At 46.5% G+C, this 19,814-nt stretch overlaps 3 protein-coding genes across 3 annotated transcripts in view; all 3 read left to right on the forward strand.

The window, feature by feature from the left end:
• Positions 1–19,814, forward strand: part of LOC106483458 (homeobox protein Hox-A3) — a 79,967-nt gene continuing 60,153 nt past the window's right edge. The window contains exon 1 of the mRNA XM_067291572.1: positions 1–125. Within this exon, the coding sequence (XP_067147673.1) occupies positions 116–125 (10 nt within the window). The 5' untranslated portion in view covers positions 1–115. The remainder of the gene's footprint in view (positions 126–19,814) is intronic.
• On the forward strand, positions 5,755–8,890 carry HOXA10 (homeobox A10). Its single transcript, XM_067292481.1, has 2 exons — positions 5,755–7,090; positions 8,494–8,890. The coding sequence occupies exons 1-2, from the start codon at positions 6,259–6,261 to the stop codon at positions 8,766–8,768; spliced, it is 1,107 nt and encodes a 368-aa protein (XP_067148582.1). The 5' UTR covers positions 5,755–6,258; the 3' UTR covers positions 8,769–8,890.
• On the forward strand, positions 15,407–18,623 carry HOXA9 (homeobox A9). The gene is made up of 2 exons (XM_067292482.1): positions 15,407–16,049; positions 17,235–18,623. Exons 1-2 carry the CDS (start codon positions 15,503–15,505, stop codon positions 17,471–17,473), a joined length of 786 nt encoding a protein of 261 aa, XP_067148583.1. The 5' UTR covers positions 15,407–15,502; the 3' UTR covers positions 17,474–18,623.

Below are 19,814 nucleotides of genomic sequence, written 5' to 3' on the forward strand. Positions count from 1 at the left end.
TTCTGGGCCAGGGTTTGCACAAGTAGCGGCGACCGCTGGCTCGCTTGTGAACCCAGGAGAAACCTTCCCCAAGGCCTGTCTGAGGAGTTAGAGCCGCTTGGCTCTGGGGTGGGCAATGCGCGAAGGTAAGTGCTTTCTCTGTACCCTGCGTGGAGCAATGAGAAGAATGTGCCGTTATCAGAGTGGTTTTTAGAGAGTTTGGACGACCCCTGCTTCGACTTTGTTTCAATTAAGCACTTTTGAAGAGAACCATGGGGAGGGGAAGCGATTCAAGAAGTTGGTGATTAAACTTACGAGGTGAATAATATTTGAGGAACTTTCTGAGTTTCGGTTGACCTTTTTCTTTCTCTTCATAAAGTTTTGGCCAGCGGCGTGGAAAATCCACGTTATCTGGAAATAATTTTTTTTCCAGCGAAACTTGTAGATTTCTTCCATTTATAAAAATCGTAGCACTGGAAATATTATGAAACTTGACATTTATGTGTGGAACAGTAGGTGTCTTCAATCAAATAGATCTATGGTAACACAGACTGCAAATGACAGACAATTCTGACGGTCTTATTGGACTTGAACTGTAGTTCAGTAAGGGTAGTTTGGTAACTTTAAAGGCTAGTTGTTTCATCGCAGCTGGACACAGATTATGGCAAACAAGTTTTGACACACTTATACTAAAAACTACGTATTTGGTTGCATATTAAGTCAATGGTCGTGTAAAACTAGATTTGGATATCTATCATCTATCTATCTATCTATCTATCTATCTCAAATAGCACATGTGTTGTAAACAAACAATAGTCACACAATCTCATGTGCTGAGGGCTGCTCTGGGTTGTAGCTTTGAAACTCTACCCTCGCTACGAGTATCTCTAACTCCAGGTTACTTTTCTCGCCCATAAAAGTTTCACATGTTTTTGTTATGTCTCCATTTGAGAAAGGGGGGGGGGGAGGAAGGTGGTGTTGTGCGGGCATACTGGTTTGGCTGCATATTTTAATCCACGCGTTTCTTTCGAGAGAGTATACAATATTTAAATATCTGTCTGAAAAAGGGGTCATTTTGTCCTTGTTCCCCTAAGCGTCTTCATATGTAAACTAATGCAACATGCCTGCAGTATTTTTTAAGAAGTCCTTTCAATTTGTGCTTGTAGAGAACTGTTGAAAGTATAGTTAAAAGCACATGTTCGGTCGGTAGAGAGCAGTTTTGAGATGGTTATCGGAACCTATCGATTTCATCAAAGATGTTCCATTAAAAGCTCGGGGATTTTGATCTCTTTTGACCTCTCCTCGGAAATGTCAGGGCTTAAGAAGTCACGTCTCGAGGAGGAGCAGGGCAATTGCCGAGGGTCCTTTTGCTAAATTTCATTTTACACCAGTCAAGTTAAACTCAGCATATTTGATCAAATATTTATTTTTCCCCTTGTTGTTTCCCTGCCCATTCAATGCTCAACTGAATAAATCAAAGGGCCCCCAGCAGCAGTTAAAGCGCCCTCTGGTTACGAATTGTTTACTGACGGCCGCGGTCATAGGATAATATTAAAAAAAAAAAACAAGCTTGTTTCTTACAATAATTGTTTATTATTTCACATGATTTGGGCTTGCATATTTTGGAAGGAAGAGGCGAAGTCAACTCAGTGTCTACACTGTGTTTAATTAATCGCGTGCTCAACTTCAGTTCACATACCACATCCAAAACCCTGGGAGGCTTTTTCATAAGCTCTTCTGGTTTGTGTTTTGTTGTCTTTTTTTTTTTTTTTTGTCACAATCTTTTAATTAAACGCTCTGAAATCGAAACTTCAGACCAACGTGCGTGTCTGAGAGCCAAGCTATACTGCAACCAAAAAAGATATTTGTGTTTATATCCAGATCTTATTTAAAGAAAAGACTGCTACAAAAAGGGGAGAAGCGATACAGTTTCAAATGTTTAATACAGCTGTGCGGCCCATTTCTCTCAGTAAGGGTACACTTAGAAGACAGGCCCATATATTTAAGATTTTACCCATACATGTATAACCCGATATCACTGCTGCTTCTGGACGGTGTTTAGGGCTGTACAGACAACAGGAAGCACCGTTCTTCTTAACAGGGTCGTAGGAATGAAGGTGAGATAAACCCTTAATGAACTGGCTGAGGTGTATTTTGTTCTGCCGCATACTAGAATTTGGAGCTCGTCAGAAACGCTTGCAAAATATGTTCCTAATCCAAATGAGTAAAACGATACACATTTGCTATAAAATATGTTTAGGAGAACAGGCCTCTGGATGGCTGGAATAACTGGAATAAAATTAGATCTCACCCTAATTTTTAACAGGATAATCCGCCACAACAAGCCACCCCCCCATTGGGAAAGAATTTATAGTAAAGATAAAATTAGTGGGGCCGTCACTTGTCACCTAACTCGGCACGGACACAGTTCCTAAACCTCCTGTTTGAATTCCGCCTTCTTTGGAGAAAATCCAGAAAAAAATAAAAAAAAGGAATCCGGCACACATGTACGTTCCTGACAACTGACAGTTCCAATATTAAATAACTATACTCTGATTGCATTAATTTTTTCGCGATATATAAAATGTAATCTGCATCTATATCCTCAGATAGGCGGCGCATGCACTCCTATTACAAACTGCAAGGCCATTTAAAATTTTGCAAATTGTAGTTTTCCCGTGTCTATAAATTAGAGCATATTTTAATTAGCTTACAAAATGCGTCTCTTGATTAACATTGCGGTATCTTTTGGTTTATACGGGATATAATAAATGGATAAATCATGATTTAACATGATGCATTTTGAAATTTCCAACCAGAGTTTGTTTAGGCTGAGCTGTCAAGTTTTATTTATTCCCTTTTTGTTTTTAATTTTAGTTAAACCAATAAAACAGGTTAACGACTCTATTAATGCATCTATTATATTTTTCTTAGATCAATAAAGCTTTGTTTTGATAGTGTTGTCTATGCACGCCGTGAGTTTAGATTCTCCCCGAAACCACCTTCTTACTGGTTTTGATATTTATCAGAATTTTATTTGCTCGAATTTATGGACCCTCGGATAGCTTTACTTAGAGAAGTAGAATTAAAAATAAAGTATTTCTCGTCCCCTGGTGTCCACAATATTATTTAAAATTTATTTTAAATAGGGGTTAACCTCCAAGGGACACATTGTTAAGCTCTGGAAATGCAGTAGCTACACACAATGCATGCCAAATTAGCTCAGTTTAGTCAGAATTGACCATTATCTTTTATAGTTAAGAATCAAGCGAACATTATTAGTTTTACTTCACTGGGTTTGATGATGCTGGTTACTATTTGCCTTGGCCTTGTTAGCGATTAAAGAAAGCAGGGATAATACACCGCAGAGCTGAGTTCATGATCTAGCCGGAGTGCCTTGACCATCAAACCAACACTGCTCATTATTATAAACAAAATAAAAAAGGGCAGAGATCAGTGTTTCCGATGGCAGCTTCTGCAGGACCCAGGCACTTTCCTTTTGGTCAAAGTAACCGAGGGCTAAAACCGAGCCCCTGCGTGGCGAACCTTTTGCCACAAAAACTATACAGGGGCGGAAGAAAAGTTAAATAAAAAAATAGTTTTCTTCTTCCGAATAGTCTCTGGCCCCTGTGTCTTTTGTCTGATTTCTCTGCATCAGCTTTCAAAGAGGAAAGAGAAGCCAATTCGTGTTTGATCCAATACGTTTGGAGTAATTTTATTTAGGCTGACGAGGATTGTAACGTAATTTTATAGGCCTTTTCCCTCTTTAATCAAATTTTTTAAAGCGACCTGCTTATTTTAAAAACAGCTTTGGAAGGATTTCAAGTGTTACTCCTCCATTCCGTATGGGTTTTAGGTTTGCAATCCATTTCTATTTAATTTGGCAAATGCAAAATAAACATACCGCAAGAGCGGACTTCCCCGGAGTAATTTTTATACCTGACTTGTGTAGAGAAATGTATTTGGAACGTGGAGTTCGGGCTCACATTTCATTTTATTTAGATCTGTATTTATAACGTTAAGCCTATTGATAATAGCCTTCCTGTATACTAGCCAATAAAATGGTTCCTTATATGGTATTAATTTTGTTAGCAGTGATATGGCCCTCATAGGAATCTGATAAGGGTTTGTCCATCACACATTAACACGTTATGGGGAAAGTCGGGTTTGGGAAATACAAACAACATAACAGAAGGAAATGCGGGAAAAAATCGAAGGGTTTCTATAGGCTGTTGGATCTACTCCTATCACCGCATCCGACAGGCAAGACCCGCTTAGCACTCATAAGTAAGCTGTGCTATAACGCACATTCGCTAACACTGGAAAAATAAGACGCCTTTCCATAAAGGTTTTATGGGTATTGCCAAATTCTAACAACCTCTCCCTGCTCCAGCGTTTCCATCTGACAAGGACAGAGCCTCGGGAGGGCCCCACCAGCTTAACTTGCCTACGGAAACTAACATTTGCGTCCCGCTGTCTTCAGCACGTTTCAGAATAACTTGTCTAGGGGAATGACAAAATGCGGGGGGGGGGGGGGAAATAAATAATTTCCTCGTCGGAGGCAAACACTAAAATGGGAAACCACGTGAGGCTTGACAGATCGATAGGCTGGAGGGGAAGCGGCCCGGGCGCTGCCCGGGCCCGTAGCGGGAGCCGCGCTGCGGGGCCGTATGAACGCCAAGGGGAGCGGAGCGGTGCGGAGCGGCGCGGGGTCGCGATGTCCCTGCCGCCGCCCGCCGCGCCGGGGCCGCGGCCGCGGCCGCGCGGGCCGCGCTCGGGGGCGGCAGGAGGCTCCGGGCAGCCGCCTGCCGCGGGGAGCAGCCCCAGCACGGCCCCGGCAGGCCTCGGTTGCCAAAGGCCCCCCCCCCCCCGGCTCCGACCTCTCCCTCTGCCTCTCGCCCCCTCTCCTGGAAGCAGAGCCCGGGCGGACCGCGGTCCGCCGGGCGGAGGGGCTGGAACAGGGGAGCCAGCCCTGCGCGGCGGCAGGGATGGGGAGCAGACGCTGGGAAAGCCCTGAGCGGCCCCAGACTTTGTTTCGACTAAAGAACCCTTAATCCTCCGGGCCAGGCAGTTAGGCGACTTCGGAATAGCATAAGCGAGAGATGATGGAAGTGAAAGCCAGGATCATTTAGCGATTCATTAGAAAATCTATCTGTCTCTCTGTCTGTGTGCCTGTCTGTCTGCTATCTCTCTGTTACCTCCGCCACAATTGCATGTTGACTGGACAGAGCTGTCTAGTATCTCTGGATTCATCTACTTATTCTTTCCATTATTTAGTACTTTGCTTGTGAAAGAGACGGTGCTTTTGAAGAGACGAAAAGTGAATGACCCAAATGGGGAGGGGGGAAATAAAAATGATCTCCCAAATATAAACACATCAATAAACAGGGTGTGTAGCATCCTGTGAGAATCCATTTGAACTGCTCACGTCTGGATTTTTTCTGTGGCATATGTCTGGCTTTATATTTTAAGCGGCGATCAGACCTCGGGAAGAGTCCAGCGTTAACTAAAGCACTGGAAGCTGCAACCACACAATCAGTCCTCCTAGAGTGGCATTGCTTCCTAACAGATTCTTCAGCGCAGCAGCAAACATTTTATTTCTAGTAAATTTAAGTCTAACCTGGGGTTTTGGTGGTGATGTTAGGCTGGAAACAGCCCATTCATCAGTAGCGACACGAGGCCCGTTTACAGTTTCCAATGATCCGTGATAAACAATAACATGTCTTTTATTTCTTAAAAATTAGACAATCAAATAAAATGCGCAGAGCCTAAGCATACAAAGCAGGACGAGCCGTGGCTTTATTAATTTCGTGACAAACATAGGCTGTGCAGTGAGTTGAGCATGCATTACTTCCTGAAAGCCCGACTGCGGGGAGAGAAGTGATAATAAAAGCTTCATCTGTGTACCGCTTCATCCTAGGTATAATAAACATCAAGACCTCAGGGCTATTTTATAGTGGCGCGTGTGATAACAGGGAAGCGAAAGTTGGAGTAAGTGCCACCAAAACGCGCTCCGACCGCCTTCCCGGAGTGCAGCTCTCCGCACAGGCGCAGGCACACACACGTGCACGAAGTGTGCGCGCGCGTGTGTACAGAAATCCATATCACACATTTATATACATATATATCCCAAATTCAGAGGTCGACCTGAGAGCAGCTCCGTGCATACGAAACCAGACTGGGAGGGGTTGCTGGGGAGGCCCGGGTTTCCATTGGCTGCAAGCATTCGCCGTGGAGCGGGGGTATCTCTAATCATATTCAGCATGTTTTGCACAAGAAATGTCAGCCAGAAAGGGCTATCTGCTCCCTTCGCCAAATTATTCCACAACAATGTCATGCTCAGAGAGCCCGGCTGCAAACTCTTTTTTGGTAGACTCCCTGATCAGCTCGGGCAGAGGGGAAGCGGCGGGAGCAGGAGGCGGAGGCGGAGGCGGAGGCGGCTACTATCCCAGCAGTGGGATCTACCTGCCACAAGCGTCCGATCTGTCCTACGGGTTGCAAAGCTGCGGACTTTTCCCCGTTTTGGGCAAACGCAATGAAGGTACTTCTCCAAGCATGGTCCCCACCTCGCACCCCTACGTGTCCGGCATGGAAGTGTGGCTAGACCCCCCGCGGTCCTGCCGCATGGAAGAGCCGGAGAGCCAGCAGGCCACCTCGTGCTCCTTTGCTCAAAACATTAAAGAGGAGAACTCCTACTGCCTCTATGACTCAGACAAATGCCCCAAGGGCTCGGCCGCCTCCGAGCCCGCTCCGTTCCCGCGGCTGAGCGCCGAGGCCGGCTCCGCCAGCCCCGGCGGCGGGGTGCCGGTGCCGGGCTATTTCCGCCTGTCGCAGGCGTACGGCGCGGCGCGGAGCTGCGGCGCGGGGCCCGCCGCCGCCGCCGCCGCCGCCGCCCCCTTCCCGCCGCGGCCCCCGGGCCGCTTCGAGGCGCCCCCGCCTCTGCCTTCCGTGCCGGGCGCCGGGAGGACCGAGGACGAGGAGCGCTCCCCCAGCCCCTTGGCGTGCGTCTCCCAGAGGGAGGAAGAGACTCAGGCTTCATCTTCGACGGCAGAGGAGCTCTCGCCAGCTCCGTCAGAGAGCAGCAAAGCCTCTCCTGAGAAAGAGCCCGTAGGTAAGCAAACAATGATGATGATGATGATGATGATGATGGTGATGATGGTGATGATGATAGGAACGAAACAAAAAAAATGAGAGAGAAAAGCAGTTGAGGATCATAGTGGCATCACAGTGCAAAAGGAGGATCCCAGCAGCCCTGCAGGGCTGCCAAGAAGCGCTGCTCAGACTGACCTTCTGAACTTTGTAATATTCGGGCATAGGGTTGCAGTAAAAATTAATGTCCATCCTATAGTTAAAAACACTTAGAGCCTTCGCTCTGGGTGACTTTAGCCTTCATGCAGCTTAAGCGTATAGGAAAACAAGATCAGTCTTTTCCCAGTGATGTGAAGGTGCCTACCAGATAACAGAGATGTTTGTAAAGCATCCAAAATAAACAATAAGCAGTGCCAACAAATAAACCTATTAACGCAGCAAGTTATATTTTACGATCCAGAATGCTTTTCGGAATAACAGCCGCACTGAAATGTGCCATCTATGAACTGCTATCAAATTAGGCTGATGAATGCACCACGAGTATCCTTCAGCGTCTACACTAGATAACAGGGTTGTCATTTATTAATTTGCCTATTTATTTCCCTTTCTGCTCCTCATGGCAAAAAAAATAACTCCCCTTCCCTGGGCTGCAGACTTTTCAGGCACTTCTCCCCGGCAGCATTTCAGACGCTCTGTTATTCCTTCGGGCGTCCCGTTGGAAAATAATAAGATCAAAACAAAAAGCAAGCAGAAAACAACTAGAGAGCCAGTCCCAAACCCACGAACCACTCAGCCATCGAGGGATCGGTATTATTCATTCCCATCCGGTTTCAATAATAGGAATAAACACCCTGCAAAGGGGGATATTTTTTCCCCACGAAATCGTTTGGAAACAGAGAGCCAGGGCGAAGCTTTCCGGGAATGCAGGGACTAGAGGCAGGGAGGCTCCGGCTCTGCAGCTCACCTTGTTTTCCGCCACCAGAGCACACTTACGAAGTTCTGACCCGCAGGCTTTGCTTTTTGGAAACAGGTGTTTGGGGAGGGGAGGGAAATGCCCCCAGGCCAGCCATCAGGCCGCCCCTCAGTAGCTGTGGGCTGGGAGCGGCCGAGGGGGAGCCAGCAAAAGCCTGTTTTGGGGGGGTCCGAGATGAACTGCCCACTGGGCATCTTTCCCCGCCGGAGGCTCCCTAGTATTTTGGGGCAGAGGCAGGCTTTTTCCAGCGAGTTCTCGGGCCTTTCGGAGCTGCTTTGAAGTTCAGGGAAACGAAGTTCCCACACGGACTCCCTGCATTTAAACTGTGCCCGGGGCCGCAGCTGGAGGAGTGAACCCCTGTGCACACGCACACGCTCTTTCCACCCTTTCCCTCCCCGGCTCTTTGCCTCGTACCCGCTGGTAATGTCCCTTTTTTACTTTCTTAAAACTAGGCAATTCAAAAGGAGAAAATGCAGCAAACTGGCTAACCGCAAAAAGTGGCAGAAAGAAACGGTGCCCCTATACCAAGCATCAAACTCTCGAGCTGGAAAAGGAGTTTCTGTTCAATATGTACCTGACTCGTGAGCGTCGCCTAGAGATCAGCCGCACAGTCCACCTCACAGACAGACAAGTTAAAATCTGGTTTCAGAACCGCAGAATGAAACTGAAGAAAATGAACAGAGAGAATAGAATTCGGGAGCTCACAGCCAACTTTAATTTCTCTTGATGAACCTATAAACACATCTTTATGGTTTAAAGAGCCAGTATCATTTTCCTAGGCTGTAGTCATCCGCACCTGTATGGATTAACGATTTTAGACATTCTCAGTATGTCCTTAACCTCTTTATAGCTGCTTCTTGGGGGGGGGGGGGTGGGCATGGGGGGTGAGCCATGCTAAGGCACAAAATGCCATGTATGAACTTCCCTCGTTCCTTTAGATTTCCCCGGGTCTCAATTGTCCTTTTTAAGGCTTGAAACAAATAAATATTATTTCAGGAGCTGCAAATATCATTCCCCCCTATATCTCTTTGAAAAGTAAACAGGCTCGGTTAAAGGCGCATTCTTTTAAATTATAGGTGATGTAATTTGTACTGTATGTAGCTTCAGAATTAATAATTTAAGTCTTGCCATATTTATATATATTGGGTGCTCAGCTTTGCCCCCTCCGTTTTCCTTTTCTCCCCCTCCTCCCTTTTTCCTTCGACAAGCAGGACTTACAATAATGAAATGCAGGCATGCTTTAAAAGAGCTTCATGGGAACTGGTGTAAGAGTGGGTTTTTTTGTTTGTTTTTGTTTTTGCTTTACCTTAAAAGTCAATAATACAGCTTTAAAATTGGCCAGGAAATGAAATCTCTTCTCTTTAAAGGTATAAAAGAGTTCGTGTTCCTTATGGACTAAATTATGACACTTACCTCTGAATTTCTCTCTCTCTTTCTGGTTGTAGATATTTACTTAACGTAGTTTTGCTTAAATATGTGGAATTAGTGATTTTTTGTCTATAAATAACGTTACCGTTGGTAACACATGACAAGCACACAACATTCCCCCTTGAGAAAATAAGTCACTTTTTCCTCACTAATTTTACTCAAAAATGTCTATCCTGAACATCAGAAGGACTTTCTGAGCCAGAGTCTAAGATAGCAAGGGAGAATATGTCCGTCTTCCTTTATACTGTGAAGTTACATACATTAAAGGGTCAAACATATAGGTGAAAAAAAAGAGAGAAAAAATAAAGAAGGGGAAAAACTAAAAATACAGATATGTATAAATGTCTATTATTATGAAAATGCCGATACTGTTTTAAGCAAATGCATTCTATCGTTATTATAAATGTTAGTTCTAGCTATATCTAGTTCTTACCTTAAATCGGAATAAATTAATATTGTAATGCTGCTGTGCGTGAAAAAGACGATGTTTATGTTCTCATAGAAGAATAAAAAACGTGGAATGGATCCTTTTAATTTTACCTTTTTTTGTGACTGTTTATCCTCAGGTTCTACTTTATGTCTTCAAGAACATTTACAACAGGAATAGTTGCCTAAACCCCCTGCAATTACTTTAGGAATCTATTTAAATATTACCTAGACGGTCGTAATTTGTCTGGGCCATATAGCGATGGTGCTCTAAGGTTTGTCGGCTTTTGTTCAGTTTTATGACTTGCTAGTATATCTGGATTGTTGCTGTCTTGAACGAGTGGTTTCAGTTGACTGAGGAGCTGCATAGACTGAGGAAGCAAATTACTATTTCTTGAGGGTAGGGAACCGATTTTTTTTTTTTAATCAAACACCTACAAATGTGCGGAGATCTTTAACTCCAGAGAACAGTGACAAAAATCTAGCTTTATGTCAGGGCTCAGAAGAAATCGTGAAGGTGAGCACATGGGGAGGGGGTGATATTAGTCTCTCCCTGCTGCCACCGGGCCGCTTCCAACCCCCTCAGACAAGGCTGTTCCCTACCTGTCTGCATGCGGAAGAGCTTATTTAACCGATGCTGCTTTTTGCATCCTCCCTCCCTTCTTTGCTGCATGTTTATCTAGTAGGGTCGTGCACAAAGGGAAGGCAAAACGAGGTCTGGGATAAGAGCGACAGCTAATGCTTTCTTCCAGGGTATGTGTGCGCTGGGAGGAGGGGGGGGGGATAGACTTTGAACCCGGGCTTATTGGGAGCCGTTAGCTTTTTATGATGTAACATTGTCGTGCACGGCCTTTTCTTCCCGTTTGCATCTGCATGGAGAGGCGAAAGCTGCCCGTAGGGAAGGTTATTATTATATTTCTCTTGTTTTCATTAACCCGCCAAGGCTGGCTGGGGGGGGGGGGGGCGGAGGGATGCCGGCTGGGTGTGCGGGCGGGCGAGAGGGGTGTTTTAGTCACGTTTTTGGTTTTATTTTCGTAGTGGGATCCTTGCGTTAAAGACCACGGCTATGGGGAAAGTAATAATTAGCGCCTGAGAACTGCTCTGTGGTTTAGGTAGTTTCATGTTGTTGGGGCTCCACCTTTCTCTCTACAGCACGAAACTGCCTTAATTACTTCAGTTGATATCATCACCAGGTATGCTTGGTGCGAGGGTCCTTTGTGCCCGAAGAAATCTTAACGCCGAAGTTATCTCTAAGCGTCAAGTCCCAATGCCATTGTTTCCCATCTGCAACGGAGGCTCCTTTGATTCCTCAGATAAACACGGCAGACAAGGGGGGAAGCTTGACAAGTTCTTCAAGGTTAGCTAGCTCCTAAGCGAGTCCCTGCCTGCTTACGGGATTTTAATATCTCTTGCAGGCTGCATTCAAGGTCAGGTGCGTTTTTGCATTCTGCTCGGCGTGGGTCGGCGGGGTGGGGGGTGGGGAGTGGCTTTTTTATTTTTCTGTCTGGATTTATTAAAAAAAGAGCGAGCAAAAGGCTCTCTGCTCCCTGATGGAGGGGAAAGAGATCAAGTCTGCCCCACGCCGAGCACCAACACAAGCAAGGCCCCGGCGAGCGTGGCCAGCGGCCGGGCAGACCGCACCGCGCTTGGCCCTGCGCATTGCCCTCGCCCCCTCCGCACCGCGGGGACCCGGGCCCGCACCGGGGACCCGGGTCGGTGCCTGCCGGCCCGCTCGGCGCCGGGCTCTGCCGGGCTCCGCGGGCGCGGCCGCCCGTCGGGCCTGCTCCCACGGGGCGCCCCGCGCGCGGCGGCCGCGGCCCGCAAGGCCTCGGTGACGATCACGACTGCGGCGAGCCCACGGCCCGCGCTCCGCCGCGGCGGAACGGGCAACAGCGACCTCTCCGGGCCCTTGCCGCCGCCGCCGCTGCCGCCGCCGCTGCCGCCCTTGCCGCCGCCGCCTTTTGTGTCCGCGGCGCGCCCCGGAGCGGGAGCTGCCCCCGGCTCCGCTCGCAGAGCGGCACCGCTCCCGGCTGGCAGGATTTGGGGGGAAGCCTGGGAGAGGGCCACACCCTTAAAAAAAAAAGGCAGAAAAAATAAAAAAGAGCAGAAAAAAACACTCGTTTGGGGCTTTTTTTTTTTTTCATGACGGTGATTTTTCTAATTTAAAGAAGAAAAAGCTTTTTAAAAACTCTCAGCCGAGCTGCAGGAACTCGCAGTAGGTTGGAAAGCGGATTTTATCTGGTTCCCTAGCTGGATACTTGTAGAAGGAGACGCCTTGCCTGGGGCAGGAGCAGATCTTTGCTTTGCAGTCAAATATAAGCGTCTGTTTCTGCCTCTATACGCACTGCGCGTCTGACGGGGTTTCTGCTACGTCTGTGTACATACAGGGAGTGTATTAATGGTACATATGTGTGTACGTGCCTGTCTATATAGCGCTTGTACATAGGTTTGCCTCTGTGCAGTATTTCCCATTTGAATCGCATCATTCTAATTTTGGATTGCACCCCCCAAAATCTGAATCTTTTTTTTTTTCTGTCCGCTGTGCCAAAATACCTCTGTGTATTTGCAGAACGGGCGAGTTCGTAAGAAACGTTTGCAATCGCAGGAAACGCTGGGAAAAGGCGATCCTGAACTTCCAGTTCAATAGAGATCGCAAAAGCCTGCAGAATCCTCCCCCAAAGCCCCAAGCCTATGTACTCGCTCTGCAGTGTACTGCTAATGAAATAGCACTTACTGATGCCCCTTACTTAAAAATGACGATGTCCTTCCTGTTGCTGTTGGGAGTAACAGCCAGCGGAATTGTAGCTTTGTAATTTGATTATGCCGGGATGGAGGTCAGGGTGTATTTTTTTTTTAGCCACAATTGCTGAAATAGAGCTTCATTCCTAACTATTCCGATTTCATATTACGATTTGATATGAAGGTGTATTTTTTCCCTCTTTGTGGTCTGTTGCATCTATGTAAGTCATCGTGATGCTTAAACTATTTGAAACGCATATTGTATGAGGCTAATGCACCCCTCACAAGCCTCGTGGCCCGTATGTAAAATATACTTCGGGAAAACTCGCTGTTACAGGACAAAAGAGAGGCGAAAGTTCGAGTGTTATTATCAAAAACTTGACCGCGTGAAAAATGTCTGTAATTATTTGCTATATTTTGACCCTTGCTTTCTGTATACCCTTTCCTGACACTTGGGTGCTGGCAGTGAAAAGATTAAGAAAAATACAGGGAAATAAAAATACAGACACGTTCTTTTAAACGTTATTGTTATTGTTATTCCATTACTATTATTTTTGGTGAGGAACCAAAAAAATTAAACCCGCTGCAAGCTGAGAACTCAAATTCGAATATAAACATCCAGGACTCCTGCAGCTAAGATTATTTTTTTCTGAATGGAAAAAGGAAGTTCTACAATCACATTTCACCACAGCTGACTCTTAATAATAAATACAAATGACGTCGAGTTCCGTCTTTCCAGGAAAGAAATACAATTATTTTATATTACGGAATGTCTATACAATGGCCACAAAAATAGACGAGGAGATCTTTATTTGCATTTTTTAATTGATAGAAATTAACGGGCTACTTGTTTGTGGAGGTCTTGTAATTGTTCTGTAATTTTCTAACTCTAAGGGGGGATAATAGTTTCATTATGGGCCTTTACAATCCCGAATAGAGAGAGAGAACGTTGTTAAAATAGGATGTCTGTAAGATTTCTGATTAAACTGTTGGGAAGACACGAAAAGAAAAAAAAAGAGAGAAGGAGAGAGGGGGAGAGAGAGAGAGGGAGAGGGAGAGACACAGAGAGAGAGGAAGCCCACATAGCGATGTAAAACTAATTAGAACCACACTTTGCATGCACAATATTTACACGTGATTTTAATTATTAGCCAGCCGTCCCTACCATTTGCTTGGCTCTATTTTCAATAAAAAATCTTTCGAGTAAATTGAGCCTCTTACAGAGATTTTCGTCCCCCCTGCATCCCATTGACCACATTTCTTTGCAAACAACAGGCAATAAACAGCGTGCATGTCCGCCGGAGAAAATCATGAAGTCCACAGTCATATTTGCAAAATGTCCAGCCACCACTTTAATTCATAACACTGGACTTGGATCTGGCCGCGTCTTACTTTCCCCCGCACACCCTCCCCTCCTCTCCTTCTGCAGAGGACTGTAACCCTCCGCTGGGCTCCTGATGCTGCTAGTGTGTGTCCTGGAGTCAAAGGACGTGCCAGCAAATAAATAACTATATTTGCACATAAATTTAATTCATCAGAATGCGGTACAAGCAAAAGCAAGCGCCCCTTTTATAGTCACGCTGACAAGCAGGGTGCCTTTCGGCAGCGGGCAAGACAGGGCTTTTTCTCCCCTTTCCCCCTGCTGCTTTGGTGCATATTTAAGAATGAAGCGGCTGGATACATACGGCCGCCCCCTGCCCTCCTGCCTCTCTGCCCGCTCCGTCGCGGCGCGGGCGGCAGCCCCGGCGCGGCCAGGCGAAACGCCGCCGGCAGCTGCCGCCGCGCCGCAGAGCCCCGCGGCGGCCCGCGCAGCCCCGCGCAGCCCCGCGCCGCGGAGTCGCCGGCCCGGCCAAGGGCACGGGCGGCGGCGAGGATGCGGGGGCGGGGGGGGGGGAGTCGGTCACTGCCGCTTTCAGCCCGCGGGGGTGCGGCGGGGAAGCGCAGTTTGGTGCCCGCCGCGGGCCGCCGGCGCGGGCAGGACTCGCGGGTCGCCGGCGAGTTTGTCGTCGGCAAAAGTGCGAATTTGCCGTAAGCATTTCGAAAAGTGCCCCCTCCTCGTTCCCCGGCCGGGGCGGCGAGGGTAGGCACTGCAGAGCAGTTTCGGAAGGAGGATATGTTGCATTTGACTTTTCATTGCCAGCCCTAGTTAGCTCCGAACTAAACGGAACAGTATTATTTACAGTTAGTTCCCAAACTAAACACAATAGTATAATTTAACCTTTCCAAGCACTCGTAAATTTTTACTGCTGTGAAACACAGCGATGCAAATGAGTATGCTCATAGTTACTGACTTAATAACAACCCCGTGGTTCCTGAACAATAACTCCTTATGAAATATAATAAATATATATTTAAATACAGTATACCGCAACTGCTATTTTGCTTTTTTATTGCTTCAATTATTGTATAATTTTATGTGAAGGTCTCCGATCAGAAGGGTTTTTTTTTTTTCCACAGGGAACACGACCCACTGATGGGCTGATTAATTATGATATAAAATAGTCCGCTTAGGAAAAAAAATAAGAAGAAAGAAAGAAAGAAGGGGGGTGGTTGTAATACGGAATCCGATCTTTTAATCTCAGTTGGCCACAATTAAAACAAACTTTGCCGTATAACTCAAATATCCCTTTGCATAAAAACATATGGCCTCGCAATAAAAATTATGGCTGGAAAACACTGACCCATTAATAGCCTGCGGACTGATTTATACTTTATTGTTCTGCTCCCCCGCCACGTGACGCGGGCAGCCAATGGGCTGACAGGCAGCCTTCAACTTATTAGTGACTCTACTTCTTCGCCAGGACCAAGTTGTTACGTGAAACCCGCAGCCCCGTAATTGCGGCGGGTCCGGCGCCCCGCGCCCGCGCCATGTCGGCTCCCGGGACCCTCAGCACTTACTACGTGGACTCCTTCCTGGTGCCCGAGGGGGACGAGCTGGCGGCGCCCCGCTACGCGCCCGCGCCGCTGGGGCCGCCGCCGCGGCCGGCGGCGCTCGCCGAGCACCCCGAGCTGGCGCCCTGCAGCTTCCAGCCCAAGGCGCCCGTCTTCGGCCCCCCCTGGAGCCCCGCGCACCCCGCCGGCGCCAGCGGCGTCCCCGCCGTCTACCACCCCTACGCGCACCACCAGGCGCCCGTGGCACCGCCCGACGGCAGGTACATGCGTTCGTGGCTTGAGCCTGTGCCGGGCTCCTTGTCTTTCCCCGGGTTACCTACCAGCAGGCATTACGGCATTAAACCTGAACCGCTGGCGGCCAGAAGGGGTGACTGTACCACGTTTGACACTCACACTTTGTCTCTGTCTGATTATGCTTGTGGTTCTCCTCCAGTTGATAGGGATAAGCAAAGCCACGAAGGCGCATTCTCTGAAAACAATGGAGAAAGTGAGGCAAACGGAGAGAAACCACAGATTGATCCAAGTAAGTGGGACTGCAGGGGTAATGGACTTCAGGGCGCTGCGCTGGCCGCGGGGAGGTGTCGAGGCGCCGGGCTAATTACGTGGCTAAGCACCGGCTGCTGCTGCTGCTGCTCCCGCTGACTGCGGTGCGGGATGTGGAAAAGCCTGCGGTGTCTTTCTGAGGCTGCTAAAATGGGATCTAGGAGGGCTCGAGCTTTCCAGGCTGAAAGGAAAGCGAAAACCCACCCTACAACAACAATTTAGCAAAAAAAAACCAAAAAACAAAAAACACCCCCCCAGACCCCTTCACCCCGAGCAAACTCCGCAGGACGTGTCCACAGCCTCTTGCTTCGCCTGCTCTCACAGGCGTGAGCAAACTGCGGGGAGAGGGGACTCAGGGAGCCCTGGATGTGAGGCTGATCTTTTGTGGCCGCTCTCGGGCGAGGGTGCTTATCCTGGGGCTGAGAACACAAACCTCGTCGGTGGCTTGATTTGCCCCCATACACATGCCCCCACCTCCCCCCTCTTCTCGGTGGAAAATCCTGGGTGCTCCCAGGGCTACTGCACAGAGAGCAAAGCACCGCGGAATTGCTATTGCTAATAACGCCATGCAAATACGGGTCCTAAGCAGGCGAGGCTTTAATTATGCCAGCTGTAGACTGAGTCGCCAGCTCCTTGGGTCTCGTCCGTGATGACACGGGAGAAGGTCAAAATTAAAAAAGTGAAACAATTTCGATGACATGCTGGTCTGGCTGGGCAGCCCCCGGGCTAGCAGTCTGAGGTGTGTGTGTGCGTGCGTGCGTGCCTGTGTGTGTGTGTGTGTGTGCGTGTGCAGGGGGGGAGAGGACGGGAAGGAGGAAGGGAGCTAGCAGAGAGAAAGAGAGCGAGGGAGAGGAGGCGAAAGGAGATTTTAAAATTGCATCCTCCAAACAATAAAAACGGCGAGAGGAGGCGGGGGCAGAGGGGCTCCGCCGCGTGTGGTTGCGTATGACCTTTCCATGCGTCTGTATTTTGATCCCATTGTGTCCCACCGTCCTGTATGTCTGGGGAAATGAAGGGAATGTCGTAAACCCCGATATCGGCATACCTAGGCGGCTTGCAGGCAGGACACCAAACTGTGGAGCTGCGTGGTTTTCTCTCCCTAGTCCTCCCCCGTCGCCCACCCCCCACCCCCGAGTCTGAACTTCTCCTGTTATTTTTCTTGTAGATAATCCAGCTGCAAACTGGCTCCACGCAAGGTCCACCAGGAAAAAACGGTGCCCTTACACCAAGCATCAAACGCTCGAACTGGAAAAGGAGTTTCTGTTCAATATGTATCTCACTAGGGACCGTAGATACGAGGTGGCCAGACTCCTCAACTTAACTGAGAGACAAGTGAAAATCTGGTTTCAGAACAGGAGGATGAAAATGAAGAAAATCAACAAAGACCGAGCAAAGGACGAATGATGGCGATACGCGGGTTAAATTGAAAACGCATAAATTAAAAGAAACAACAGAAGTTAAAAACAACAACAACAAATTCCTCCCCTCGAGCCCTACCATACAATACATCTGGGTCCAGGCCTCATTTTTTCCCATGGCAAATTCTGATTATGATTGTACCTGGATTGTCACAATAGCCAGTTTGCCAGGAGAGGTACAGTAAGACTTTTAATTTTCTAATAGGAAAGCAAAAGGGGGCATTAGCACGAAAAGGCTGCTTAGCTGGCTTGTATAAGTCTACCTGTTTCTTCACTTACAGAAAAAAATAAAACAAAAAAAACCTACCTTTTCATAATGCACAACTATTTACGGACTGTATAGTTTAGTCTACGTAGTTAATTTTATTCGCTCTTTGCGCGGCAGAGAGAGCTCTGCTCTAATACTTGAACACTGTGTTTTATTGTGGTAATTATGTTTGTGACTCAATTTATGTGCTTGGGTGCTGTACCGGATGTAATTGTGTAAGCTAGAATTCAATTTGAACTCAGGTTGTTTATTATAAAAATTGCATAGAGTATAGCTCTGTAGTGTATTAAGTCTTTTCTGTATAATTAGACAGTTAACCTTTGATTGTAAAAATATATTATATATATATATAAACCAATTCAACACAAAAAAGTAGAAAAAGAAATTTGTCTGGGATGTCTAGGAATTACGGTTCTAAAATATTTCGAAGCAAGTAATTTTAGTATGCACAGTTGATATATATAGTACTGTCTTTGTCAGTTGTATATATAATCTATATATTAAAAAAGTAAATAAGCAGACTAGCTTAAATATTGTTTTTGCACCAGTGAGCAGTTATCAGATTTCGGAGCTATACATATATGTAAAAAAGGTAACTACCTATCATTATGTTTTAATTTTAATCAAATAATTTGATGGTTATTGTAATGAAGGTTAATTTTATTGATAATAAATTATACACTATGAAAACCTGCATTTGGTTATTGTAAAATTGTATCGATTATAAAAAAAAATAAATCTGGGAAGTTATGTTGATGCAGAACGTATACTGTCTATTTTGAAATAGTTACCTCATGGCCTACTGACCAAACCGTTGTGTTGAAATGATATTTAACTTTTTGCCAAATAAAATATATTGATTCTTTTATATTTTGTGATGTTTTAAGATTATTAAGAAGGGGTTCTTCTATATCACTGCGGATATCAGCCAGCAGGCATGGCAGCAGTAGGGCAGCTGCAGAGGGGAATATTATTATTATTTCTGAGCCAAGGCAAACGGCTCTATAAACGCAGACCCGAGATGATAATTTGGGCGGATTTAAGTCCTAAATGTATTTGCTTCACTGAGGGGAGGCATAGCTCGCCCCTCCCGGATATAATTTCGTAAACTGGTGCTTAGCAATGTAAGAAGGAAGCTCTTTCAGATACGAAGGGGAGCATGCTCTGAAGGTAACACATTTTTAATAAATTTGTCTGGCAGAGCCGGCGTATTTAAGACCAAACCAAAACGTCCGATGTTCTTTAGTGTGGGCAATAATGTAAATCAGATTAGACAGCGACATTTAAGCTGAGATGGTTAATCAGCCTATGGTAAAACGTCCAGAACTAAGTGTACTTCTTCAACAAGCTTTGTCAAAAGGCTCGCCTTACCACTACGTCCATTTTAAATCTTCTTCTAGAGACAATTGCCCGTGTAAAATATGTCATTTAAAGCGTCACCCATTTTTTCTTCCCTTGCGTTCACATTTGCGATTTTTTTCCCCTTTCAAATGTCCCATGGCAAATAAAAACAACACGTTGTATTTTACTAGCGCCTCAGATTATATATGCACACACATATATATGCACATACATATAAAATTTTACTGACAATTATCGTAGAATTTATGGTGTCAAATTTACTCGCTGATTTAGCCGAAGGAAGGAGCTGGGCTGGCAGCAGGCTAGAGCAGAGAAGGCAAAATATGTTAAAAAAAAACAAAACAAAACAAAACAAAACATAAAGAAGGCTTCTTTCGGGTGGAAGATTTCCGCACACACCCCCGTTGCACCCACCCCTCCCCCGCCGCCCCAAGCCAAACCAAGCTAAGTAACAAGAGAAAATAGCGAAGTCTGTGAGCTTGCTGAAATTTACCCTTGTTTGGGGCGGACATCTTACTGCTCGGAGTGGATATCCTGCATAATATGATTCCCAACATATTTCTGCACAACACCAAACAGTGTTGCGGATATGTCGAATAATGGAAGTCCTGTTGTTATACGGGCACATGCTTATATATATATATATACATATATATTTAAAGCAAAATTAGACGGAACACACTTATGGTCTTGACAG

The sequence above is a fragment of the Apteryx mantelli genome, chromosome 2 (genome assembly GCF_036417845.1).
Source record: "Apteryx mantelli isolate bAptMan1 chromosome 2, bAptMan1.hap1, whole genome shotgun sequence".
Lineage (NCBI taxonomy): Eukaryota > Metazoa > Chordata > Aves > Apterygiformes > Apterygidae > Apteryx > Apteryx mantelli.

Bases quoted from the DNA above. Each gene is read 5' to 3' on its own strand.
- HOXA10 (XM_067292481.1), top strand. From the start codon at position 6,259: ATGTCAGCCAGAAAGGGCTATCTGCTCCCTTCGCCAAATTATTCCACA. The intron at 7,091-8,493 runs GTAAGCAAACAA...TCTTAAAACTAG, and splicing joins TCCTGAGAAAGAGCCCGTAG to GCAATTCAAAAGGAGAAAAT.
- HOXA9 (XM_067292482.1), top strand. From the start codon at position 15,503: ATGTCGGCTCCCGGGACCCTCAGCACTTACTACGTGGACTCCTTCCTG. The intron at 16,050-17,234 runs GTAAGTGGGACT...TTTTTCTTGTAG, and splicing joins GAAACCACAGATTGATCCAA to ATAATCCAGCTGCAAACTGG.